Source organism: Micromys minutus, assembly GCF_963924665.1.
Source record: "Micromys minutus genome assembly, chromosome: 27".
NCBI lineage: Eukaryota > Metazoa > Chordata > Mammalia > Rodentia > Muridae > Micromys > Micromys minutus.
The window spans coordinates 23,817,462-23,844,742 of NC_137962.1; the positions used below are offsets into that span (position 1 = coordinate 23,817,462).

Below are 27,281 nucleotides of genomic sequence, written 5' to 3' on the forward strand. Positions count from 1 at the left end.
TCCTCTCTCTCTGTGTCTCCCTCCCTCCCCCATCGCTCACTCTCAGCTTTCTTGCTCATCTTCTCTCTCTCTCTCTCTCTCTCTCTCTCTCTCTCTCTCTCTCTCTCCCCCTCCCCCCCCCTTATGGCTGAGTTCAGTCTTAACCTATGGTTCTGTTCTCTCATAATCATAATACTCCCCAAAAACACCTCAGATCCTTTTATCCACTTCCTTTATCACAGAGGAAAAAGAGGGGGATTCTAAACAGTTTTTATTTATTTGCTTATTTATTAATTTGGTTAAAGTAACCAATACATGCTCTCTGGTTTGCTTTGGTGACTCCCAGTAACAGACTTAGTGCCTCCAAGAAAGAAATTCTTGCTTATTAGTTAAGTTGTTGAAACGTGCGTGCATATTTGTAACGACTGAAACGTTCAAAATTAGCTTTAGCTTTTTTTTTTTTTTTTTTTTGTATTTGTTATTCCCAGACTCCACGCGTCACTGTCTCAGCTACGGGGTCAAATTCTGAAACTCGTTTAACCCAGCTCCTTATCGCTTTGGTATTTGAACTGCTTTGGAGCATGTATGTGCAAAAGTAGTTGCCACTGTGCTGTGACTACCCAAGATGTTCCAAGGAACTGTTTGTTTTGGAGATGAGCAATTAGCTGCTCCTTTCCTCAGAGTCGGTGGAAACCGCCAACTTTCTGTTTGCATAAGTTCTCAAACAGTTAGGTGGGGCATGACAAATATTTCCAGTTGGTACTTGGTTAAAATGGACCTCATGGAAAATCTTCACAAGCCCTGACTCTTCACACTCACACTCAGGTGTCTGGGAGGTCCTGCCCACCTCTGGTCGCCTCATTGGCCTGTTTCATGCTCCTCTGGCCCCGCCCACAGCTGTCCTCATTGGCCTGTTTCATGCTCCTCTGGCCCCGCCCACAGCTGTCCTCATTGGCCTGCTCCATGCTCCTCTGGCCCCGCCCACAGCTGTCCTCGTTGGCCTGCTCCATGCTCCTCTGATCTTTTCAGTGGGAGCTTTGTTTTATTGGAGGTAATGGGCAAATTGGCCAATCAAAGTGCGCGCGCGAGCACACACACACACACACACACACACACACGCACACGCACACGCACACGCACGCGCGCGCGCACACACACACACACACACACACACACACACACGCACACACACGCACGCGCGCCTTATGTATATATGTAATACAGAGTGTGAACCAGTGTGCCAGGTTTGAAAGTAAAATGGTGTATTGGACAATATAATTTTCCGTTTGTGGGGTTTTTGTTTTGTTTTAATCTGCATTGAAACACTGAATCTCTGAAGACACTACAGACATGGTTACACTTCTGATTTTCATCGTATGTCAATGCGATCTTACACAGCTGACTTGCCCCTTTGCGATTGCGTTTTCTTTTCTGGACAACGAAACTTCCTTTGGGATGTCTCAGAGTCTTGCTAGTCCCTAAAGCCCCCGACTTTTCAGTTATTTCAACACGAGCCACCTCTTTATTCAGAAATGTGTATTTCATTAATTTCCCTTTCTTTCTTTCTCCCCCTGCCTCTCTTTTGATTTTTCAAGATAGGGTTTTGGTTTTCTGCTTGCTTATTTGTTTGTTTGTTTGTTTGTTTGTTTGAAATATAGCCCTGGCTGTCCTGGAACCCGTTCTGTACCAGACTGGTCTTGAACTCACAGAGATCCACCTGCCTCTGCCTCCTAAGTGCTGGCATTAAAGGCGTGTGCCACTACCACCTAGCTTTCTTTTTTTTTTAATTAAAATTCAATATAAATATAATTTATATTATGATTTAAATACATAAATATATGTATATATTATTATTAATAATAATTATGGTGTGTGAATGGGGGGGGGTCACAGGTCACTTGTGAAGTTTCTCTGCCTTCACATGGTCTGAGGATTTGACTCCGGTCATCAGGTTTTGTGATGCAAATGCCCTGTCTCCCTGCCTCAAATCGACCATAATGTATCAAGTTATCTGTGGACACAGTGTTAAGTATCAACTCCCTGAAGGTCTCTGCAGAGCCTTTGCCACATTACCAGTTCTCAGTTTGCCAGTTAGTGAAGCCATCCATTGAGAGACTCCTGGCTTGGGAGAGGTCATTTCTGCGACTCTCCTGGTTTTTCTGGATTTGCTTTCTTGCTGCTGTTTCTGAGATTCCTGTCCGAGGGATGCCTCTGTTCTTCCTGTGTCTTTGACTAGCAGTTTTTGTAACCACGGCACTCTGTATTAGCAAGAGTTTGCCTTCAGAATTTTGAAGGGCTTGAGGGGTCTTCCTGTGGTGAGGACCCGGGTTCTTCTCACCCTGGATCTTTTCTGCATGGCTTGGTTCTGGTCTTATTTTTACTAGGCACATACTGTGTCTTCGTCTCCACTGTCCTACAGGCTCACAGTGGTGCCTTGAAGGGTGTTGAGTCCTGCCAGACCCTTGGGGTATCGTTTTCATTTTGTTTTGTTCTGTTGGTTTTATTTTGGGACAGGGACTACATAGTCTGGGCTGTCCTGATTCACTATGGAGACCAGGCTGGCCTCGAATTCACAGAGATCTGAGTGCTTCTGCCTCCCAAGTGCTGGGATTAAAGACATTTGCCACCACACCTGGTCATCTTTATCATTTTGAAATCCATGGGCTTCCATTTGGGAACATTTTCTTACATATTGTGCATTAAAGTGTCCTTGGTGTGTGTGTGTGTGTGTGTGTGTGTGTGTCTGTCTGTCTGAATGTGAGTGTGTGTGTGTGTGACTGTATGTGTGTGTCTGTCTGAGTGTGAGTGTGTGAGTCTTGTGAGTGTGTGTGTCTAAGTGTGAGTTTGAATGAGTATATGTGAGTGTGGCATATGAGTGTATGTGTGAGTGAGTGTGTTGTGTATGTGTGTTGTGTGAATATATGTGACTGTATGTGAGTGTATGTGAGTGTGTGAGAGTGTATGTATGTGAGTGTGGTGTGAGTATATGTGAGTGTGTGAGTGTGGTGTATGTGAGTGGTGTGTGTGTGAGTCTGAGTGTTAGTGTTGTGTGAGTGTGTCTGTGTGAGTATATCTATGTGACTGTGTGTGCACGTCTGAGTGTGTGTGTGAGTATGTATGAGTGTGGGGTGTGTGTGTGTGTATGTGTTGTGTGAGTGTATATGACTGAGTGTGTGTGTTCGGGTTTTGGACCTTTTCCCCCTCTCATATATTTTACTGGTTTTTACCTCCAGTGGTCTGGACTTCCTGGCTGTCAGTGCTCTCCCGGTTGTTTGCATCTTGTTATCTTTCCGTGTAGGAGCTCTCTGAGCTCTCCTCACAGAACCACCTGGCTCTACATCATGGTTTCAGGGTGTTCGAACACCTGCTTTTCTCCATTATGGAAAATTCTAGGCATTGAGGGGAGTAAAAGGTTTTCATGTACCCTTCCTTCCACAACGAGACCTGCTTGACCAGCCCCACTCCTGGGTTGTCCTGAAAACCAAACCGTCGCACCGGTTTTATTCACAGGCATTTTTCTACAGCTCTAAGATGCAAGCCCTCTAACGTCATGGCCGAAACCTACAGCTATTGGTTCCTTACTGCCAAATCCCAACCAATATTCAAATGATCCCGAATTGCGTTTTTATATTTTCAAGGTGGCATCTTAACGAGGTATCCCTCACAGAGATCTGCCCCGGCCCCGCCCCATCCTGCCCCGCCTCCAGGCCCGGCCCCTCTGTCTTTCTGGTGCTGGGATTGCAGGCATGCACCACCATGGGCAAATGGAAACAGCTGGATTATTCAGATACGGTCTGTCAAATGCAATCAGCCGCTACACCTTAAGTTTCTTTTCATCTGTGTAGGTTCCACACTTCTTTCCAGTTTCCCCCATGGGATTCGTTTGCTGGACAAGCTGGGCCATCTGTCCCTGTCGTCTGTTACTCTCTGACCCCCGTGCTCCCAGCTGACCGCTGTTTGTTCTGGGTGTACCCTTTCATCTCACACTTAAACAGTGTGAGGTAGTGCTTCCGTTTCAGCTCTGGGGAATGGGGAATACGAAGCCAGGTGGAGCGTGACAATCCACATAGGGCCCATAGGGTGACGTCTCCCCTGAGGTACTTGCAGAAGTCCTTTGCTTCACAACCACCTGTGTGGGTTCTGTAGGATGTGCCTCTTTGGCTGTTGAGGTTGTCCTTCCTGCAGGGCACGGCTGCTGTTTTCGTGAGACCAAGGGAGGGAAATGGGATAGGGGAGGGAGTCCTGGGAACATGCGTTCCTGAGTGTTCCGTTTTCATTACAATCCATGCTTGCATTTCTTACCTTGAGACTGGGTATGTCTGTTTTACAGAAAGGGCTTCACTGTGAAGCCCAGGCTAGCCTCCAACTTGCAAGCATCCTGCCTCAGCTTCCTAAGTGCTAGGTTATAGGTATGTGCTATACCATGCCTGGCTAGACCTATAGTGTATGTTGACCAATGTCTTAACGTTTGCCAAAACAAGAGAGGAACAGACGCTTATATTTTTGGTATATATGGTGGTAGGGTGGGGTCTAGCAGCTTCTTTAAGGAAATTAAACATACTCAGCACACTTTTAGCCCATCCTTCCATTTCTTCTGGCTTCTTGAAATATTGGCAGTGCTTCTGGGAGATTCTGGTATGTATGCATGAGCATGTGTGTGTGTGTGTGTGTGTGTGTGTGTGTGTTAGCAATTTAATAGTAAACAAATTAATACAAAAAATTTAACAAAAGCCTATCAGTGGCTTCTCATGAGGGAACCGAGAAGTAAATCCTTATATCCAATCTACCATTCCTAGAAAAATCAATGACTTAATTATACTGGTTTAGAAATAATTGATCTAGTCGGTTCTCTGAACAAAGCTAAGGATTGGGTAATGGTGCTTAGTGTTGAAGGGATTGAGTTTCCCGGATGGAGCCATTAGGAATCGTTTTATTTGATACACTCAAAGAGCAAACATGCCAAACTCCGAGGTGGAGGCTCACAGGACGGTAGCATAAAGGCTCAGAAGTTCCTCTCAGAACATGAAACCTTGCAGCTTCAGAACAAGGAAGCACTGAGTTGTTTAAAAAAACAAAACAAACAAACAAACAAACAAACAAAACCCAGCTGCTCCTGCAGCTGCTCACAGCCAGGCAGCAGTTGGCAGCCTCAGGTATCAGCTGCTCCAGGGTCCTGACCCAGCTCACTGGCCAGCAGGGAAGGGCCCCCCGGGCTGCCCAGGCTCCTTAGAACCTCAGCTGGGAAGGCTCCTCCTTGTCGCCCTGGGGCTGGGTTTGGAGCTCTTCACTGGGTCTGGAAACTTCTTGGTGTGATTTCTTTTTCTTTTCTTTTCTTTTTGGATAAGTTCCGGGTTCAGTTTTTGGCCTTAGCATAATGGCTGCCTTCACCATGTGCCACATCTAGTTCAGTTAAACTTAAGTGAGTTCTGCCCTCTCAGGGAGAACACTACTTATTATATCTTGTATTTTGCTGAATTTTGGGTCCTGAACATGCAGGAAACAGGAAGTGGGCTGGCGAGGGCTTTACGAGTGTAGGGTTTGTTTGTTTTGTTTGCTTATTTTAACAAATTTACTTTCTGTCGGAAACAAACTATCATAGAATTCAGTTTTCCCAGGAGCGGGGATCCGGCGGAGGGACACTGCCGCAGAAGAGATATGCAGTTGCTTCATCTTTGACCCCAGTCTCTCTGTAACCATCCCCTATCTTCATCTTCACAAAACCGAGAGAAGGGCCCACAAGGCAGCTCAGTAGCTTAACAGCACTTGCCCCCAAGCCTGTTGACCTGAGCTTGACCCCCAGGACTCACCAGGTGTAAAGAGAGCAGGACCACCTTCTGCTGGCTGTCCACGGACCTCCATGTGCCTGCCCACCGTGTGGGTGTGCGCCTGCCCCAACACGAACTAAGTCAATAAATGCAATAAAAAAAATTAGTACTGAGCAGAGCATCGGTATTGGTGGCCCGTGCCCATAATCCCAGCACTTAAAGATGCTGAGGCAGGAGGATCACAAATTGGAGGTCAGCTTAGGTTATGTATAACAAGACCACATCTCAACAAACGGCCCCTAAATACAATGCAAATCAGTACTGATATGGAAGAATGGTGTTCGCTTTTCATTTTTTTACATTTTCTGAGTATTTTCGTTAAAGGTGTTCATTTTATAAAAATTGAGTCTCTTAAATATTTAATTTTTATAGTACTAAATAAATGAAATACTTGTAGAATCTGGTTAGACAGTAAATTTTATCCTTTTCCATAACATCTTGACACATTTTACTATTATCTTGACAGTATCACCTTTAAAGTTATAATCATTTTGAATTTAAAAAATAATTATTGAACTGGTTGTGGTAGCACACACCTTTAATCCCAACACTCAGGGGGTTTCAAACCAGCCTGGTCTACACAGATCGCTCCAGGACAACCAGGGCTGCACAGAGAAACTCAGGCTGTAGGAATGCTGGGATTACAGATGTGTGCCTTTTCATCTGGCTTTTCCGCCTTCCGGGACTGAATGTAGGTTGTCAGCTTTGCACAGCGTTTCTGTCTTCTCCGACGTCTCTCCTGAGCCCAGCCCTTCAATGGAAAACTGTGAAAGAAGAGTGCAGCCCCCCCCCCCCCCATAACTTCTGAGATAGCAGCTCACTGTGGACAGTGAGATCGTAAGCAGTCTTTGCAGGCGTTAATTTTGAAGCAGCACTGCAGTCTGCAAAAGTAATAGTTCAGGTTTAATTGAGTTGATTACAGTGTCAGATGTTTATCTGTGTGGATGAAAAATTCCTGTCTCACTTGGGTAGTGGCTGTAGAAACAAAACAGGGAAGGTGTGTAAAAGCACAGTGTTCCAAGTGGCATGTAGGAGAAAGTGTGGCAATTGGTACCGGCCCTTAGGACTCCAGGGCTGCTATGAGAGGTGATTGAGTGGTGAGTGTGTGTGTGTGTGTGTGTGTGTGTGTGTGTGTGTGTGTGTGTGTCTGTCGTCATGGGTGAGGAATGGTGCAGCCAATGGTGGGAGCATCTGGAAGATTAAGAAGTTTGTAGTCAGTACTATATAGAGTACTAGGTTAATAGTCACCAAGTACTTATTCCCATTTATTAGTAACATATATATATATCACATAATCCACTTTAATTCCCACCAACACTGTGGACTAAGTATTAGTCCCATTTAATCCAGGAACTATCTGTATGAATTTAACCGAGGCTTAGTAACTATCTTCGACTGTGAATTAGAATTGAGGGACCCAGGACTCCATCCGGGCTTGTGTCATCTGAAACACAGGACTTCACTGTTGCCGTCCGTTGGAAGCAGACTTCTTGTCAACGCATTGGAGACACTGCGTCTTTGACCGTGGATGTCGGTTACTGTTCACTTCCGGGTAGTTCAGCTTTGGCCCTCACGAATGCTCGTTCTGAGGTTCCTTTAAGGACTCACTTCTCCAATGAAGCAAGGGAGCCCAGCTTTGCAGGGTCAGATCGTGCAGAGCTGAGACTTACATCTGGAGTAGCAGCTGAAGTCTGTGCCCAAAGTGCGTGGCAGAGCAGTAAAATCTCTAAGCCGCCTACGGCTGTCCGAGTTGCTTCCCTCTTGCTGTGAGAAGGGGAAACTGTCATGACTGAGGCGGGAAAGGTTCGGGTGTTTGAGAGGCTCTGATGGCGCCGAAGTGCAGGTGTGGAAGAGAGTTCATATCCTTTACCTCAAGCATGAAGTAGAAAGAGGAAGAGGCTTTTCTCAAAACTCGCCCTCGGAGACATATTCTTCAAGCAAGGCTGTCCCACCTAAACCTCCCCAGACGGCACCACCAGGCTGTGGACAGTGTTCTAATGCCCAAAACAATGGGAAGCATTTCTCATTCAAGCCACCCATGGAGCTTTCCCTGGTTTGCCTGGCTTCCCCTCAAATTGAAAATCTGCTACAGAGCCCTTTCAAAGAAGTAACTGAACTCACTTAGTCATCTGTTGCCGGAAGGATCATAGGGACAACCTGCGCACAGCTGTGTCTTGGCCAGAATGTTTGCGTTACAGGCTGAGCAACAGTTTAGCCAGCTCCTCTGTTAATACATTATAGGAATTTAATCCACATTGTACTGTCATTTTAAGAACATGCCATCCCCAGCTTTTCTTCTGTGTCAAGGCACATGCTTGTGTGTGCGCGAGTACACATGCATGTGCAGACACACAGATATGTGAGTGTATTAGGAAGCCAAAGGTCAACCTTGAGCGGCCCTCTTCCGCTGTCATCTACCCAGGTTTTTTGAGACCGGATCTTTTGCTGGCTTGGAACTCACTGAACAGGCTGAGGGGTGAGTTGAGAGCCTCAGGCGTCTGATTACCTCTGCATCCCCCTGGTGCTGTGACTCTTCATAAGCCACCACCCCATGCATGGCTTTGTCTTAATGCAGGACAGAGATGAGACTCAGGTCCTCATGCTTGAATAGCAAGCACAGCGTGCCTTTCCAAAGAGCCTTCTGTTCTTCTTAAACTGACATTGTCTCTTTCTATATATTCTCAAGAGGTGGAGGGATGGAATGACTCCTCAGCCCCCCAACATGATAATTTTGCTCTAAACAATGGTGCATGTGCTACGCATCAAAGTAGTTCTTGTTAAGGCTAACTCGCCTGCTCTGGTCACTCCTAAGGAAACGAAATCTGTAGTATAAAGGCCCGGAGACCTTGCTCTTCCGGATGGCCCTAGGGGTCGACTCCTGTTGGTCTCCCTTCTTGTCAATCGGTTACTTGTTGTTTTAAAATTCTTGGAGTTGTGGTCACAGTTCCTTAGAAATGATCAGAAGAGAAAAATGTGCTTTTGCTGGCAGCAAACCCGTTGGCCTCAGGGGCCCTTGTTTGGGCATAATGACACTCAAAAGGAGAAGTGACACATTGGAGCTTGCCAACATTGGGAGCTCATGTAGAAAAGGAGGGCTGGAGCCGTTGACCTCTATTGAAATTCATTGGATTTTTAGAAGCTTTTCAGAAATAGAGAAACGCTCACAATGAGGGCCTGTGTGGTAAACAGAGAGAGCTGGCCTGTGTAGGAGATGGCTGCCGTGCGTTGTTCTCGAAAGTTCAACTCTTATTTGCTTAGCTGGGCTTATCCACGGTGCCTCTGATAAAGGCTTCCCAGAATTCAGTCCCTCTGGCCTCCGAGGAGCTTCCCAGAATTCAGTCCCTCTGGCCTCCGAGGATGGGAGCGTGTGTATTTGTGTGTGCCATGTGGATGTACAAAAATTCACCTTGTTTCTACTTAGTTGCCTGTGGTGCAGGTTGTATCCAGAGGGCAGTACCACAGCCTCTGTTTTGTCCTCGTCTTCTTCTTAGCTTACAAGAGACAACCATGTGGTCTCTGGTCTTCACCATGCTCGGGGAGAGAAGTTCGCAAAGCTGACTTAAATTTCATCATGGCCCTGGAGGTTACGGGCCATATCTATTGGGCCCTCTTTGTCTACTTTGCAAAGTTTCCATGGAAACGAAGTAAGGGAGGACTCATGGATGGAGCCCACATCCCTCAGGCTGGAGAATCTAAACCCAAGTCTCAAGCATTTCACTTGCTACAAAGACTTTTTCTTTCACTAAGAGTTACATCTTCGGAATGTGTAAAAACCTAGACCTGAAGAGAGAAAAGCCAGTCATCTTTGTACAGTGGAGGCTGATGGAGGACAGTGTCAACATTTATACATTGTGTCCCTCACAAAACCACAGCCTTCAAGCCGACTTGGGGGGTGGGGCACAGATGGCACCGGAAGTGGATGTAAGGAGCAGTGTGTAACTGTTACAACTTCCTCCTCCAAGGCAGGCCTCCTGCAGATTTTCTATTCTTGTCTTCCTGTCTCTTTTACACACCCCTTTCTTTGTACTGTAGTAGATTAGATCCAATCATCAGTGAGAAGTATTTTGCTTTCTAGACAAAAATATAGCTAACCAACCATGGGACTAGTTCAAAATGAATTTTTTGTGACAAAACTTAGACTTGTTCACAAGGAAACAAATGAAAGGTTCTGTGTATAGAATTGACCCTCGATTGCTCCCTGGCTTTCCTCAGCCCATTGTGTAAATTCTACAAGTAATTCCACCACCAGATCCTAGTTTACTGATCCATTTTTGGGGCATAATACGTAACTAACCGCTCTAGGCTTCTGTGACCAGTGAATGGGGAACAGGGGTGTGAACACTGAGTGAAATATGAACAGCTAATAAGCAATAAAGAGCTTTATTAATTATCGTTAGTGTACAGATGCGTAGAATGACAATCAGGGACAACAATGTATCCCACTAGGCTCCAGCAACCAGCTCACCATTGCAGGTGCAGCCCATAGACCTCCAGAGCCTGTGCCTGAGGTCCCACTCCAGACCTGCTGCCTAGAATACTCATCTCTCACCAGAGTCCGCTGGGCAGGGCAGAGCTCTCGGGTCTTCAGAGAGAGACTGCTCCCGGAGGAAGGTGTGACTGTGCAGCCCCAGATACCCCCACCTGAACTACTTTTGGATTCACAGCCGAGGCTGCTGTTTTTTCTCCCTCTCTTCAAGGGCTCAGCTGCTGAGGCGGGACTGTTGGAGGCACTTTGGCATATAATTAGACACCTCTCAAGGTGTCATGACATACTTGTTTGTGATGGTGGCTCAGGGGTACTTAACAGTAAAATCCCCCAATTTAAAGAGCCCGTCCACCCAGTTATACTTGTGACATCATTGCCACGATTGTGATATAGAATGGTTTAATCTCTCTCTCTCTCTCTCTCTCTCTCTCTCTATATATATATATATATATATATATATAATACTTTAAATGCCTTAAATACTCTAGTTCCTTCTGTTGCCACACCTTTTCCTTTTATTCCCCTAAACCTTAACAGCCATGTTTAATATGTTTTTTATACGATCTCTATTAAATATGTTCATGTTTGTGTGTCAGAGGCACACATACGCGTGTGTGCATATATGTAGATGACAGAGGTGTAGACATTGGGTGTCTACCTCAATCACTCTCTGAGTTATATATTAAGGTAGGGTCTCTCATTGGACTTAGGGCTCACCGGTTCAGCTATTCTGGCTAGCCAGGTTGCTCTCCTTACCCCATCTCTGCCCCTGGACCACTAAGCTACAGCTGGATTGTCGCCCCCCCCACCTAGCATTCATGTGGGCTCTGGAGTTCTGAACTCCAGTCTTCAGATAAGCAAGTTACCCACTCAACCATCCCCCCAACTCCTGACTATACAATCTTTACATGGTATAGAAGTCTAAAGAATAAAGTAGGGTTGTCAGTAAGATTCAAAGCAATAACATATGCTGGAGATTTGGCTTAGGGGTTCAGAGCACAGGCAGAGTAACCAGGTTCGACTCCAGGACCCATATCAGGCAGATCACAATTGTCTGTCAGTAACTCCAGCTCCAGGATATGTGGCACTTCTGATCTCCCCAACACTGGTACTAATGTACACATACCTATGTACAGATCTATATACATAATTTCTTTAAAAAATTTATTTATATGAGTACACTGTAGCTGTCTTCAGACACACCAGAAGAAGGCATCAGATCCCATTACAGATGGTAGTGAGCTACCATGTGGTTGCTGGGAATTGAGCTCAAGATCTCTGGAAGAGCAGCCAGTGCTCTTAACCGCTGAGCCATCTCTCCAGCCCCACATATATACGTAATTAAACATAGTAATGGCAACAATAAATCTTTTAAAACAAATTTTAAAGTATCTAGGGACATGGCTTAGTTGGTTAAAGCACTTGCCACACAAACTAAGGATCCAAGTTAATTCCCAGGACCTGCTTTTGTTTGTTTTTGTTCTTGGGTTTTGGGAAAGTATTGTGGTTCAAGCTTGTAATCCCAGCTCTGATGAGGTGGTAGATGCCTGAGGTTTGTAGACCAGTCAGCCTCACTTACTTGGCAAGCTCTACATCACTGCAAAACCCTATCTCAAAACCCAAGGTGAGCAGCAGCTTCTGGGACTAGCACCTGTGACTGTCCTCTGGCTTCACATGTACACACAAGCACATGCACTTACACAGGAATGCACACACATGCACGCATGGTCACAATAATTCAGAAGATTGTGCAGGGTAGATGTATCCCCAAGGACTAAACGTGAGAACAGTCTATTTGTGCATCTGAAGGGCTCAAGAGATCTCCTAGAGTAAATGGATAAATGGCTCATTTACATACAGTAGCTGCAGGAAAATGCCCCAGCTTTGTCCTTCACAGTCACAAGACTAGGACAACCCTTGAGGTAAGTGTGACCAGCCTGGTCACAGGACTGTCTTAAGTAGATAGGTATGTATTGATTTTACCGAGATATCAGTGTCATCTCACATAACTTGCAGACAAGACCCTAGTTGTGAGTTCATTGGTTCTTAGAGAATTTGTATGTTGGTGCTGAACATGAATAAATTAATTAAACTATCAGCTGCCCAGCCTGTAGTCTAAGGATGTAGAGACAAAGCAGTAGACAGGAGGAGGTTTCTGGCTGTTGGGTGGAAAGGGGATCTCAACAAGAAAAGGGAGCCAGGCAGACTGTTGCCTTTGGACCAGCTTGAAGTTAAAATTAAAGAGTGCTCCCTGATGAGTAGACAGAAGTCACAGGACCACAAGTGACCGGCCTGTCTGACTTGCAGGTTTGGGTTGGATAGTTGGGGAATGGGTGGCCATCTCAGGTGGTCTAGCTCTAAACAGTCCCTACCACAGGTCTGGAGATGGACAATGCAGCGTAAGGAGGATTAACAATTCAAGAAGATTCCTAAGACTTGAAAGGTTAAATATAGCATATGTCCATGTGGCATTTCATGACAAGACAGAGCCAGGTAAACTTAGCCTGATCTCAGCAAGGCCAAACAAATAGGAACACGTTGGTATGACTGTCAAAAAAGCTAATCTCAAAATGGGTTGTATTTTTTTTTTAAGATGTCCAACTCAGAAAATTAAAAATCCCATCCATTGATGCTTTGCACCATTAAGACAGAAGGTAACGGCATACCTTTGTGCTCCTCCCGGCACACAGCCCTTGAGGCTGGCTGGCTCACAAGATGAACAGATAGAAAGGCTAAAGGGGGTTAAGCCAGAGAGCAGGGCAGCGGCAAGGATGGTTAGGTGGACGAGCCGTTAGATTTCAGGTAGATTGAGGAGGGCCCAGAAGTAAAACAAAAACCTAATACAGAAGCACTTGTAGAGATTTCAGCTCCGCCTCACTCCTAACACAGAGAACTTGTAGAAAGGGAACCAGTCGCCCAGGGTGCATTCCCCACTGGGCATTGTAGATGTGGATTGCCCTTGGCAATGGTGATACAAGCCTGGAAGACCTCGACAACCCAATTGCCACATAAAAACACCTCCTTCTGCAACCAGCTGCTCCCAAGTGACTAGCAGCAAGAAAGCCTCAGTGATCTCTAGGTGGTATTGTTTCTTCGAAGGAAACCATGATGATTGTGTGTTCAACTGTTTGGACAAAGAAGGTCATTGCTAGTGTGAGATCTGAGTGTTCAGATAAGCAATAACACACACTTTATTCTTTGCCTTACTCTTTGGCTCACTCTTCGGGATGCCATGGTCTTTGGGTCTTAAAGCATCTCTCACTTGAGTTTCTTTCTTTTTTATTATTTCAATTTTTTCTTGTTCTTTTTCTTTCTTTTCTCTTTTTCCCTCCTCTCCTAATTTAAGCTTCTGAAACCATTCTAGGTTTGTTAGAATCAATTAGACATCACAACCAAAAGGTGCATCCTGCTAAATTTTGTGCTAGGTTTTGGTATAACTTATATTCTTGGAGTTTTCATATCTACATTTTGCTTTTTAGTGACCTGATAGAAAAAGATAATTTTTCAAAAAAAAATGCTATGTGTATGGTTGTTTTGTTTGCCCGTATGTCTGTGTACCATGTGTACAGTGCTTTGTAGAGGGACAGAAGAGAGCTGCAGATCTCCTGGGACTGAAGCTACAACTGGTTATGAGCTGCCATGTCCTCTTGGGAGAGCAACAGCCCCAGGTTTTGTTTTATATTGGTTTCCAGTTCTAGGCAAGAAGCTCTGGCTGGATGTGGTGGTTCACTTTTGAAATCTCAGCACTCAGGTGGCTGAGGCAGGAGGTTCATGAGTTTAAAGTCATGTTGGATTATGTCATAAGACTATTCTAGGGGAGGAGGGTGGAAGAAGAAGAATAAGGAGGAGGAGGAGGAGGAGGAGGAGGAGGAGGAGGAGGAGAAGAAGAAGAAGAAGAAGAAGAAGAAGAAGAAGAAGAAGAAGAAGAAGAAGAAGAAGAAGAAGAAGAAGAAGAAGAAGAAGGAGAAGAAGGAGAAGAAGGAGAAGAAAAAGAAGGGGTAAGAAGGATAAAAAAGAGAATCTTCAGAGATTGGGTGAGGCAAAGACTACCAGACATTCCATGTTGTTGACTCCAGGGTGCTATACTATGCCACCAAAGATGGAAGAACCGAGTTCTTTTCATTATCACAGGAATACTTCATCCCACTGTGTTCAGGGGTGGGAAAGGTGGGGACATTTCATTAACATCTTCCTTGATCAGTATTTCTTGAGATACATCAGGAGCATTTGAAGAGAATCTTCTTACCTCTGCTGTTGGCTAGAGACCACTGAATATCATCTACAGAGAGCTGGGAAAGGAATCCATGTGTAAGAACTGTGTGGTTCCAGGAGTTCCTGAGTAGATGAGTGTACCACAACCGTGTGCTTAGAATGCATCGTTATTCCATAGATGGCTGTGATCAGCTCCTCCTGCTAGATGCATCTCCCTCTTTCAAGGGTGCAATTTTCCTTCATCTTTCTTGGGTCTGTGGGTGGAAGGCCTCTGAGGAAGTCCAGGTTACCTTGTGCCTTGGGGCTTGTCCCATGGGCTTGTAGAAGTTGCCCCTTGATGCATATATATATATATATATATATATATATATATATATTCTTCAAATATATATATATATAATGAGACTGTCTGATTCTTCCTCTTCTAACACAAGTCAAATCCTATTCCATGACAAACTCCTTGGTTGGTTAATAAAATGCTTGCTTTTCGTAGCTTCCTGCCCCCCCTCAATCGGAATAGACCACTAAGGACTTACCATCCTCATCGGCCTCCTCACTCAGGGACCATTGCTAAACAAGTATACGTCGGGATGGTTTTCTCAGCGCTTATGAATGGCCTGGGTTTCCCTTCGTCAGCATGATGATCTGGCTTTTCCCAGTGTGTTCAGTTTTTCTGTTCTTTCTCCTGGTGTTTGTTTTGCCTCCATGGGGCTTGGCCTTCTTGTTTCCAGATATGTTTCTGGAGTCCATCTGTTCTGGCGACTCCCTATTCATCCCAGCTTGCAGGGGAATCAGTTCTGTAGAATCGGGGAGAGCAGCCATTCTGCCCGGTGTGGGGGAAAATGAGGCAGCGTCTCGGCCCCAGAGCTGTCGGCCCACAGGTGTGAGGCAGGGGAGGTTTGAGAGCCTGAGCTCGGAGAACCACCCAAGGTGCCAAGTGCCTCTTCATAACACTCACCCCGAAAAATAACTGCCTTTAATTATGCTAAGGCTAAATGGAATCAATTTACGCAAGGCATTGTTCCTTGTATGAGGAAGTAAGAGGTTTTGTTTGCCTACTGGAGTTTTCTTTTTCTAATTAACGGGCTTTTTGTTTCTCAGTTATCAGTGTATGAAATAATCTGTGTACACTCCTACGGCACTTTCACGGGTCCGTTTTCTGGAGAAAGGTCTGATAATGAGCCAGGTGTACCAAAACAAAAACAGGAGTTTGTTCTCTTGTTTTTCTCCATTGTGGAAAGCCCCCAACATCTAAGAGGAACCAGGTGCAGAGAAAAAAAAATTAATGGCATAATGCTCATATTGAGGAACAGCTTATGAGTGATAGGCGATATCATCTGGTGTATTTTTGGGCTATACATGAAGAATCAGAGGTATGGAAACCAAGCAGTTCTGCTAAAGTCACATGGTCACTAACTTAAGGTCACCCTGCCATCCTGTCTGCAAAAAAAACCACGTTCTCACCAAGATGTAACCCGACAGTATTCATAACTTGATCTTACAGCCACATCACCTAAACGTCTCCATGTAGCTGCTTGGGTGTTTAATTAGATCCCAGGTGGTGACTGGTACGCTCACTTAGATTCCGACGAGCATCTCATCGGATGAAAGAATTCTAGTGAGGATTTTAATTAAGCAGGCAGCTAACTTTGGGTGCTAACTTTTGCCTTTCCAAAAATGTGCTCTCTAGATAATCCAATTGGATTTATTTTCTTTGCTATAGGATACTTCTGACTTCGGTGACATTGCTGTCTATATATTCAATAAACCTTCTACTGATCTGTTCCAAGGAAACTGGTAAGCTGAGGTGTATGGCTTTGTTGAAGACAGGATGCTCAGGACAATGTGTGGTGTGTCATTTACAGTGAGATCTCAATAGTACCCGTTTTTCTAGTTTGAGGTGACCTTATTTTTAAAGGCTCCATTGCTTCCTCGGGCCTTTGTAAACCTTGAACAAAGATCCTATGTTTTTATATCATGGGCTCCAAGGCCTTAAGTAAACAGGACTTTTATTCTCTTTGCGCATATTCCAGTGAGAAAATATTCCTCCCAAGGCATTGTGGGCGTGAGCACGCTACCAGGGACTCGAAGTTCTCTGGGCAGTGTAGAAGCTGAAGTGTTTATTTTCTGTCCCTGGGACACTGGACTGTGTTCGCAATGCTTTGACTTTTACATTAGCTAAAGCCGAGCTGGCCAGCTGTGGATACAGAGGACTGGAATGTTTGGTAATAAATTCAGGCTCTAGTCATTACCTAGTTTAAACACCAGTCTTCCATGAGGTTAAGCAAAGGTTTAATTATAGCTTGACCCAAATCGCTTCTCGTGAAGCATTTGACATTGTGAACGGCCCTCAGGAAGCATAAACATTTTATTTATTTTTTTGGTGAATTGGTTTAGAAATTTATGTTTATTTAAGTGAGCAGGTTGGCCTCTTGAGAATTTTGCTACAACCAACATTCTCTTCAGGCAGATTCGTCTGCCACTTTCCTGGGTCAGTCACGTGTCTGTGAACCATATTCACACGTGATGGAAATTCTTGGTAGTGACTGTCGATGCTCTGGGTTTGCTGTAACCTTTCAAACCAGACGGACTAAAGGGGTGTTAACCAAGATACTCCTGTTACATTTTGTAGAAGTGTTTGGCAATTTCACGCATTCATATAATGAATTTTAGAAGTTGTATCCCGATTTGTCCTCTCTCTGCCCCTCCCCCCTCCGACTGGAACCCTCCTCACCAGGTCCTCCTTGTTACTTTTCTTTATGTATGCAGCCTACTGCATTTAATTAGTGTCACTCGTGGATGGGAGATTTTTTTACTGGAGCAAGGGGTGTCGGTGGCTACACTACTCAAGAAAATGACTGGTCCTCCAGCACCCATTAATTGCCAGTAGTCCCTTAGGGAAGCGTGGGTACGTCGAGGGCATCCACTGTCTGCATGACACGGGCCCAGAGTGGCGGAGACAGCGGTTGTGCTGTGAACGGAAGACTACCTTGCGGCACCTCTCCCGTCCTCTGGCTCTTGTGTGCTTTCCAACCATTTTTCTTGACATTTCCTGAGCCCCAGAGGCCAGGTGTGATACAGTTTTCCTATCTGAGGCCAAGTTCTCCACTGTGACCTTTTCGTAGCAGTCTGACCTGTCACAACTGTCAGGGTTAACCATGGCCATCTACAGCAAGAACCTAACCTGATAAAGGCGTCATTACCTTCCCGTGGTGATGGAGGGCTGGGGTGAGAGTGTGGGCGGGCTTCTGACTTCACGTAGAAGGTGATTCTGTTAGCCTAATCAGTTCAGGACCTTAGTGCAAAAGGATTTATTTATTATGTGTTTTGGTCTTGAACATGAGGATCTTTAAAACTATATACCAGATTTTATGAATTAGATTAGCAATCATGGGAACTCCCCTAAACTCCCAGTATGACCTAATCTTTACTTGAAATATTGCTGAAGCCTGCTTGACAAAGGAAAAACAGTGGTAGTGTGTGACATTTAGAGATCTTAAGGTGGTTGGAAAGAACAGCGGCTTAGCCCCTCTAGTGCCAAGGTATGAGTCTGAGGTGGGTATGGGGTAATTTGAAGAGTAGCCCACAGAATAAAGAGATGCTAGCTATCTTGACTCTTAGAACCTTGTCGTCTCTGGTACTCTGAAACTCTGTTTGTGAATAGGCTGCATGGTGTATGAGAAGCTGGGAGAGCAGGTCTTCGGCACCACAGGGAAGCTGGTGATCTTCGGAGCCACCTCCCTGCAGAACACTGGCGGTAAGGAGATCGTGTTTCTCTCGCATGACTCGGTTCTGTGCGGATACTATCGGCTTCTCTGGCGCTGGTGGCTGGGTGTCCCCAGTGCAATTTAACACAATCCGAACAGTGGGTGTCCTTGTTGCTTTTGTGGCTTGTGGACAGCGAGGCAGAGGTGGGATCAAATGCTGGTGAGGGCTAACCTGTGCTCACTGAGGGTGGGCCTGGGAGCTGCTGCCACCGTTCCTGTGCCATGGTAAGCAGCGCTGTGATATTGCCTCTCTAAACTTGTTCTTGTTCTCCTACAGCGATGTTGAGCTACCTCTTCATAGTAAAAAACGAACTTCCTTCAGCCATAAAATCCCTCATGGGAGAGGAGGAGACATTTTCGTAAGCCTCCGGCCTTTTTTCCTTTCTTGTTTGTTGGTGTGCGGCGTAATTTAACTGATGGGTCATTGGTTCTCAGGGGTCGCATATCAGATGTGTAATTCATTACGATTCGTAACAGTAGCAAAATGCATGATGGAGTATCAACGAAGTAATTTTATGGTTGGCGGTCACCGCAACATGAGGAAGTGTGTGAAAGGGTCCCAGCATTAGAAAGTTTGAGAACCACGGGCTTATTAGATATAAAATTCTCTTAAGTCCACTGTTTTTCTTTTGGGGCGGGGAGGGGTGAAGTATAAAGAAAGATGTGGGAAGCCACATATCTCTGGATTCATCCATCACCTTGAAAATGGTCGAGAGCCTGAACCCCACGTCTACATGTCATGAAAGAGCACGTGTGGAGAGTTTTGAACACAGAAGTATGACGTGCAAAGAGAAAACACCCTACCTTCTCTCTTAAAGAAAGCTCCTGGCATTTGGGGGCAGAATGACCATGACCTTATATCACTTATAAATGTAGCTCACCCTAGGCAGCACTGCCAACAGCATTTGGCACAACATTATGTTTTGCCCCCTTGTTGAAGGGTCCTTGTCAGCCTTGTCTCTACTTCCCTTCAAGGGACACTGCAGAAGCCATAGTTTTCGTGTCCTATTCAAGGCCAAATTCAAAGGATTGAGGAGGGAGGGATGTGTTCCTGTGGTGGCGCCTTTCTTGCTGATATCATACAAGTAAAGGAGAAAGAATTTTCTCTTTAAATGATTGATAAGAGGAGTTGTAATCTGACAAAATGCCCCATACCCCTGTCTTTGAAGCCATGATTCATAAATAACTCATAGGAATGCTAATATTAGCCAGCTGGGGGGGGGGCTTCTATCAGTCACATGGAAATGAGGTAATAGTAAGTCTTGGTAGGGTTCAACAATGTCATTTTTCAGTTGAAGACTGTAACCTAGCCTTACCTGCCTTCCAGAGCTTGGTACGTAGACGGCCGCGTGTTGGTGGTGATGGTTACCTTTGGCATAATTCTCCCGCTGTGTCTCCTGAAGAACCTGGGTGAGCAAAGAAAGATCTGGCCTTGGTCACAGGCTGTCCGGTTCCCGACATTCAGGACATGGACAGCTTTGCTTTCGTTCATAAACCACAAGCCGGAAGTGTTAATGAGGGTTGACGTGAGATGAAGAATGCAGACTTTGAGAGGGCTGTTTACTGAGTGCGAGCTGGGAGGGAGGAGCCTCTGGAACCAGAGTAGACACTTGGTATTTTCAGTAACACAGCTTACAGTCTTTTATAAGAAAATGGAATTCTCCTACTAAGCTGTGTTGTGTTATGTTCTGCTCTCTTTTGTTTTTTGTCTTGTGGTGTTGGGGAATCAAACTCCGGGTCTTATGCCTGCTACCCAAATGGTCTACTACTGACTTACATCTCTACTTCCTGTGACTTCAGAAACAGGGTCTCCCTAAGTTTTCAACTCAAGATCTTCTGGCTTTGGCTGGCTTGTGGCTTTAAATATTCTGATTACTTATACTTAGAGATTTCAACTCTGATAATCAAGACAAAACAGAACTGTTAATGAATCATTCTTTGGTTTAGAGGGTGGCCAGCCTTAGTGACTTCACCCGCCAAAGGCAAAATTTTAAAGTTTAAAAAAAAAAAAAGTCATCTCCAAGTCATCCGTTTGGTTTTGACATTTCTTTTTGTGCTTATATTTGGAGACAAGCATGCCTGGGGCTTCGGGAATTTCATACAGTGAATAATGAAGACAGAGCTTCATCTGTCTGAAGGTTCCAAGGGTTTTAAGATCTGGGCTAATTTAAGACAAGCTTTGTATTGAGATTCTTCCAGATATAGTTATGATTTTTGAGACTTGTTTATTTGTTTGTTCATTTTTAGCATGGGTTAGCTAAGAATGTGTCAGAGGCAGTCACTCGGAGTCCCTGAAGTTTATAAGTAGGTTTTTCCTACCTACTTATTTCTCTGCTCTCTGGGTTTCTGTAGGCGTGTCTGTCCCTCTGGTTGTAGTAAAGAGCAGTCCTCACCCAGGATGAAAATAATGCATTTCTGGGAGGCTATGTGCCATTGTGGGATGAGGTGACCACCTTCCCCGCATCCCAAGAGTTATAAGGCCCGCAAATTCCCTATTTCAGTGGGGTTCAACCTGTAAGTTATGACCCTCTTAGGGGGTCAAATGACCCTCTCACAGGAGTCGCATATTTACATTATGATTCATAACCGTACCAAAATTGCAATTATAAAGTAGCAATGAAAATGTTATGGTCAGGGTGGGTGGTCACTACAATGTGATAAAGGGTCACAGCATTAGGAGAGATGAGAACCCCTGATCTGTTTGTTCCCGGAAGCTCACGTCCACTTGTGTTGGCCTCTGATTGAGAGAGGACTTTCTCAGTACCGTTCCCACAGTAAGTGCGTGAGAATGAGGCGTGAGGAAGACCAAGGAGTAAATTGGTTTAGCAGAAGGGTGCACCAACGCAGAGGCTGAGGGCCAAAGCCAGGTCTTTGCCCTAGATTCTAAGATCTGTGTCCTGGCATCTGCCAAGTATTCCAGGAATCAAAATGCAGAATGGGATTCTCTTATTCAAAGCCTCACTATCATTATACTTATTGACATCCCAAACTGTGCTTGAAGTAATGCCTACAGGAAATGAAGTCATGAAAGTAATTTCCTTTTTTTTTTTTTTAAAGGGTACCTTGGCTACACCAGCGGATTTTCCTTAAGCTGCATGGTCTTTTTCCTAATAGTGGTAAGTTTCCAGCAGAAGCACTTGCTGCAGGTTTGACGTTGTCAGAGGCCCCGGGGCAGTTGTTCGAGTGTTGGCTTTAATACTGACTCCGCTGATTCTCAATTCCCAACAGGTCATCTATAAGAAATTTCAGACTCCTTGCATGAGCATGGAGCAGAACTCCACCATAAGTGCTAATGTGACCGACGCGTGCACACCAAAGTATGTCATCTTCAACTCAAAGGTAAGCAAGTTTGTTTGTACCCATCTGGTTGGGGTGTATTCCTCTTTAAAAGAAGCCGGCACACCATTCTTCTGTGCCCTATATATTCATACACCTTTGAGAAATACACAACTCCGCTGTAGACGCATGCTCACAGCTACGCCCCTTACCTTTGCATTCTTGTAAAGATCTCCATGCCTCTCCTCCTGTGTAGCCCTGTGTAGCCCTGTGTAGTGTGCTGGGTGGTGCTTCGATTAGCCACACCCTCAGGCCACTGCTGCTGTGGGGAGGTTGAGGAGGAAATACCAGAATACCAAACCAAACCTCCAGGGGCACTTAGAAACCTTTGAGCTGTTGTAGTCTGGTTGGCAGCTTAGAAGACAGCAGCCATCTCTGTTTGGGGTGGAATCCTCAGCAGGCAGATTCCAATGGCTGTGAAAATGAGGGTCCTGTTTTCCTGTCACTGTTCCTGTTGAAAGGTGTTTGGGAAACGTATAAGATTTGTTACTTCTCCTTACTCTCTCTCAGGTTTTGTTTTATTTTTTGGGTTGGTTTTATTTGTTTGTTTAGTTTTTTTTTGGGGGGGGTTGTGTTAGAAGCTGAGTTTGATTTTTTAAAAAATATCTCCTCCAAGAAAATTAATAGATTTCTATTTTTACTCTAAAAATATAGCCAAAGTAGAGAGTTTTGGAACACTCTACTAGGTACCATTGTTTGTTTTCAGACAGGGTCTCACTATGTAGACCTTGAACTCGGAGAGCTGTCTGCCTCTGCTTCCAAGATGCAGGTTGGGATTAAAGGGGTGCACCACCTCCCGGCCTGCATACCATCTTTTAAGTGTGCATTCAACAAGTCACATCATTTATTGAAGGATGTTAGAGAGTAGCAATGTCTTGTCCTTTTCTCTCATCTGCCTTGGGGACTCACATCTCCTACTAGTACAGCGTCAACAAACTGTCTGTATTTGACACTCACCATGGGAGCCGGGTCTAAGCTCCTTTATCAGAAGAGCCCTGTGGCTCCACTGGATAAGCTTCCTTGGAAGAGCTGCTCACATAATCCTAGGATTCTGAGGAGCAAGCTGATCACACAGTCCGACAGAAGTCCGCTGCGTGACTTTTGCGGCAAAGCTATCTGTCCTGAATGTGTTCTCTCTCCTTTGAGCAGACGGTGTATGCCCTGCCGACCATTGCATTTGCATTTGTCTGCCATCCGTCTGTCCTGCCGATCTACAGCGAGCTCAAAGAGTAAGACTCACTTCTCTGCTTTTGTGCCCAGTCCGTTATCACGCCCTCCCGCCGACGGGCAGGCTTCGTGTGAAGATAAACTCAGACTCATCACCCAGGCTCAGTGTCCACGGCTCTCCTGCCATTCCTGAGCAAGCCTTATATTAAGGAGGCTCCAGGATGGGCAGTAACTTTGGCTATACATTGAGAAAGTAACAAGCTATTCATCCTTAACTAAGTAATTAGTCATGCGTGTGTGATTGCATGTATGTGTGTGTGTGTGTGTGTGTGTGTGTGTGTGTGTGTGTGTCTCTGCCTGCCATATCCCCATGAGACAGAGTCTCTAGCTGAGCTGGTAGCCAGCAAGCCCAATTCACCCCTGCCCTTCCTTCCCCTAAGCACTTGGGTTACGGGAGCACCAGCTTTTCACTTCTCTCTAGGAATCTGCCTCCCTGCAGTGCTCTCAGCCACTGAGCAGCTTCTGCACCCACAGCCCCAGTGTGGGCATTTTAGTTTGTTTGTTTCTCCAAAATACTGTGTCAGTTAAGAGTATCTGTGTTGAGTTTTGTCACTTAAAGTTGTTTTGAAAGTAAAGTTGTCGTTTTCAAGATAGCATCTTAGTAGGTAGCCCAGGTTACCCTCAAACTCACAACCATTCCCCCACCCCAGTCTGAGCTTCTCTAATAGTACACTACCCCCCTGCCTGTGAGACATCCCTTATTACTGGGCAGGGTTTCTCCTTAAGCGTTTGACTCGATAAGTTAACAGATATAATGCTAAATTTAAATTTTGAAGTGCCTACATCTATGTAGACACACCCTGTTCTTCCTATACGGTCCTAAACTTAGAGAATTTAGTAAGTATATCCTTTATAATACACACACACACACACACACACACACACACACACACACACACACACACATTAGTGAGTAGTGCCTATTTAGTTTGTGACCCCATTTTACTGTGTCCTTCCCAGTGTTCCTGTGCTCTAAACTCCCCATGACGCCTTTGCTATCGGACCCTAACTGGCTACATTTTCTTTGTTTGGTAGCTCAGCTTGAAGGGCCATCCCAACCCCAGTGTAAGCCTGACCTGGGAGCTGAAGCCCGCTGTCCTCTTAGCTGCAAGCTCTTAAATGCTCAGAGACATACAGAACTCAGAATGTACCTGAGGCTGAGCCAGACCAGAACCCAGGCAGCAGAAGGGTTGGATTTTCCTGTACCCGGTCAGCATAGGAAACCAAAGCAACCACAAATGGTTTTAAAGCCAAAACTGTCCACCCTCCAGCTGAGAACATGGTGTATTGTTAGGGCACTCAGGAGTAATCCTGGGCTCTGCCTCGCAGCGCCGGTTTGTTATTAAAGAGTTACACGAAGCCACATCACTGCAGGGGGTCAGCTGGTCAGGGGATACATTAGCCTGAGCAGAGCAAGTCTCTGGTTCCAGGTGATGCTTTAAGTCAGCCACAGAATTGTCAAAAATTCTTTTGTCTCTGTTTTCAGCCGGTCGCAGAAAAAAATGCAGATGGTTTCCAACATCTCCTTCTTCGCCATGTTTGTCATGTACTTCCTGACTGCCATCTTTGGGTACTTGACCTTTTATGGTAAGTTACTTCCGCTGACCAAACCTATCTCTCTTTAGAAACAGCAGGAAAACCCAACACTGAAGTAACTTCACGTTGAAGCCAAAGAGCAAACAAACAACCCATGTTTTCTGGTTTTGTTTGTTTGTTTGTTTGTTTGTTTAAGATTTATTTATAATGTTTACAGCATTCCACCTGCATGTATGCCTGCAGGCCAGAAGAGGGCACCAGATCCCATTACAGTTGGTTGTGAGCCACCATGTGGTTGCTGGGATTTGAACTCAGGACCTCTGGAAGAGCAGTCACTGCTCCTAACCACTGAGCCATCTCTCCAGCCCCAGATCCATGTTTTCTGTTTTGCTTTGTTTTGTTTCTCCTGTTGGCAAACGGTTAAATGGTTCTTTCTATAGTCACTCGAGCTGCACGGTAGAATAATGACTGAAAATGATATGAATTCTTTTGTTTCTTCTCCTCTGGAGCTCTTTTCTTCTTCAGAGAAACTGCATTTTAGAAGCATGCCATGTTAGGAAAATTTTTTAAAAAACGACATCAGAGAAGGCTTTCCTATCTGACACTGCAAACTGGGTCAGATTCCATTAATAGAAAGGGAGTGAGAGAGACACACGCCGAAAGTGAGAAAGAGCAGAGCCCACACTCATGACAGCCAACGTTAATTAAAAATAAAGCACCTAATTGTTCGCCGGAACTTGGTGCCCCACTAGGAAGCAAAGCGATAACACAGGATAGAAGCGAAAGTTGAGAGAGAAAGCGGTGTCCGTTTGTCCTGCTGACCCTGCCGGGATGGCGGCTGGCTTTCCTGGGGGGAAGGGGTTCTCAGCCATGGCCCTCCAGTTTTGCTAAGCCTTTCTGTTAACATTGCAGCTTGAGAACTGTTTAAACAGACTCGACTGTCCTTTATATGCAGTGTTTCTTTAGACTCAACTCTCACCATAATCTAAACTTTACGCAGATTTACAGGATTAATGTAGTTCGGAGGGAGGTTATTGATCTCGGAAGCATCAGAGGACGGCACTGCCAAACCACCTTTCCTGTGTTTATAAAAATGCCATTCCGAGGTTTCCTGTAGAAAAGAGAGCTAGGGTTCACAGTCTGAGTGACCTTGTTCAGGTCACGTGTCCTCTCTGCTCATCCATTTTCTTCAACAGTAATAGAACCCGGGTCCCTCTATGTCGTTAGAGGGAGAATCTCTAGCTATTTATAGGTGGTTAATGCACTTTAAGTGAAGAAAATTTGATCTAATGAGGTTTTTGTTTTTTTAAACTATAACCTCCAGTCCTTTCTCAGAAGCTGGTGACACCATGGTGGGGAGGGTATGTGTCACAATCTGAATTTCTTGCCCACAGCCTTGAGACCATGGCGGGGAGACACTGCGGAGGGGAGGGAGAGGGTGGGTGGTCATTTGTCAAGAGTGACAGTTTCCCCCCCTTCTCAAGCTTCCCTTGTGGCATCCACGGCCTTTGAAATAACACGTTGTATGGTTGTGAGCTGAGGCAAATGGAAGTCGCTCAAACACTAATGGCTGTTGTGCGGGAGAAATGGACGCAAAAGAGGAAAATTCTTCTCTCTGGCGGTGGCTGAGTTAGCTCGCCTGCTGGTTGACAACCGGAAGTTAAGATAGAAGGAGCAGGTGGGAAGGAGAGAGGGTTGTGTGGCCCATGGTTCCTGCAAGGAGTCTGACATTATTTGGTATGAGCTTTCACTGTGGAAAGGCAAATAGAAAGGGGGTTCATGCTACCCTGTACATGTTCTTTAAAACAAATAAAGCCTCCTATTCTAGGCAGCTTCTTCTACTGGGGACTTCAGATCCCAATTAGCTGACAACACTCAGCTCATATGGACCTTTTTTTTTGCATTCACAGACCCTTCAAAACCTTCACAACCTTGCCTTCTGTCTTAGTCAGGGTTTCCGTTGCTGCAACGAAACACTGTGACCAAAAGCAAGCTGGGGAGGAAAGGGTTGATTCAGCTCACACTGTCCACATCACTGTTCATCACCCAAGGAAGTCAGGACAGGAACTCCAATGAGACAGGAGCTGATGCAGAAGCCATGGAGGGATGTTACTGACTTGCTCCCTATGGCTTGCTCAGCCTGCTTTCTTATAGAACAGCAGCCCAGGGACAGTCCCACCCACTCCACTAATTGAGAAAATGCCTTACGGCTGGATCTCATGGAGGCATTTCCTCAACTGAGGCTCCCTCCTCTGACAACTCTAGCTTATGTCAAGACAACACAAAGCCAGCCAGCGTACCTTCCTGGCTCTTACAGAGTCTTGCTTATTTAGGTGAACGGTTATTGAGCAATTTGAGGGTCTCCCTTTAAAAGCCCTGAACCCCTCTCGTTTCAGAAAAGGTGCAGTCAGACCTCCTTCACAAGTACCAGAGCACAGGTGACATTCTCATCCTGACTGTGAGGCTGGCTGTCATTGTGGCCGTCATCCTTACGGTGCCTGTGTTATTTTTCACGGTAAGTAAAGGGCCTTCGGGTAAGGGGGTATGCCAGGCTTTGGATGGTCTCTCTGACATCAGGATCCTTGTTATTAACACTTGGCTCAGCTCACGCCTCTTAGACGGCAAGTGGGAATCCTTAAGTTAGTGTGGCTTCTAGGGACTGGATCTGCGTTCTGATCTTCCCGTTCTCTTTTTACAAGAACATGGAGTGTTTGCCTCTCGGTCCTACCTTACCACTCAAGTGGAAGTTACCCCACCCAAAGGGAAACTTACTATTTCATACGTGAGGATATGAATGCTTGGTGTCAAGGCCCCATGCCTTCAAACTGTTAAGCAATTGCCGAGCATTAAGAAAACTCCATGCACCAATAAACAAGCTCTTCTCAGAATGGAGGTCAGCCCACTGTCCGGAGC

The 27,281-nt window shown here is 45.4% G+C and overlaps 1 protein-coding gene across 3 annotated transcripts in view; it reads left to right on the top strand.

The window, feature by feature from the left end:
- SLC38A1 (solute carrier family 38 member 1) overlaps positions 1 to 27,281 on the top strand; it is a 66,376-nt gene that overhangs the window by 32,226 nt on the left and 6,869 nt on the right. For all 3 annotated transcript variants that reach the window (XM_080938822.1, XM_080938821.1, XM_080938820.1), the window contains exons 5-13: positions 16,226 to 16,299; positions 18,167 to 18,259; positions 18,547 to 18,628; positions 19,597 to 19,679; positions 21,327 to 21,385; positions 21,498 to 21,608; positions 22,755 to 22,834; positions 24,319 to 24,419; positions 26,765 to 26,883. In XM_080938822.1, the coding sequence (XP_080794948.1) occupies positions 16,226 to 16,299; positions 18,167 to 18,259; positions 18,547 to 18,628; positions 19,597 to 19,679; positions 21,327 to 21,385; positions 21,498 to 21,608; positions 22,755 to 22,834; positions 24,319 to 24,419; positions 26,765 to 26,883 (802 nt within the window). The remainder of the gene's footprint in view (positions 1 to 16,225; positions 16,300 to 18,166; positions 18,260 to 18,546; positions 18,629 to 19,596; positions 19,680 to 21,326; positions 21,386 to 21,497; positions 21,609 to 22,754; positions 22,835 to 24,318; positions 24,420 to 26,764; positions 26,884 to 27,281) is intronic.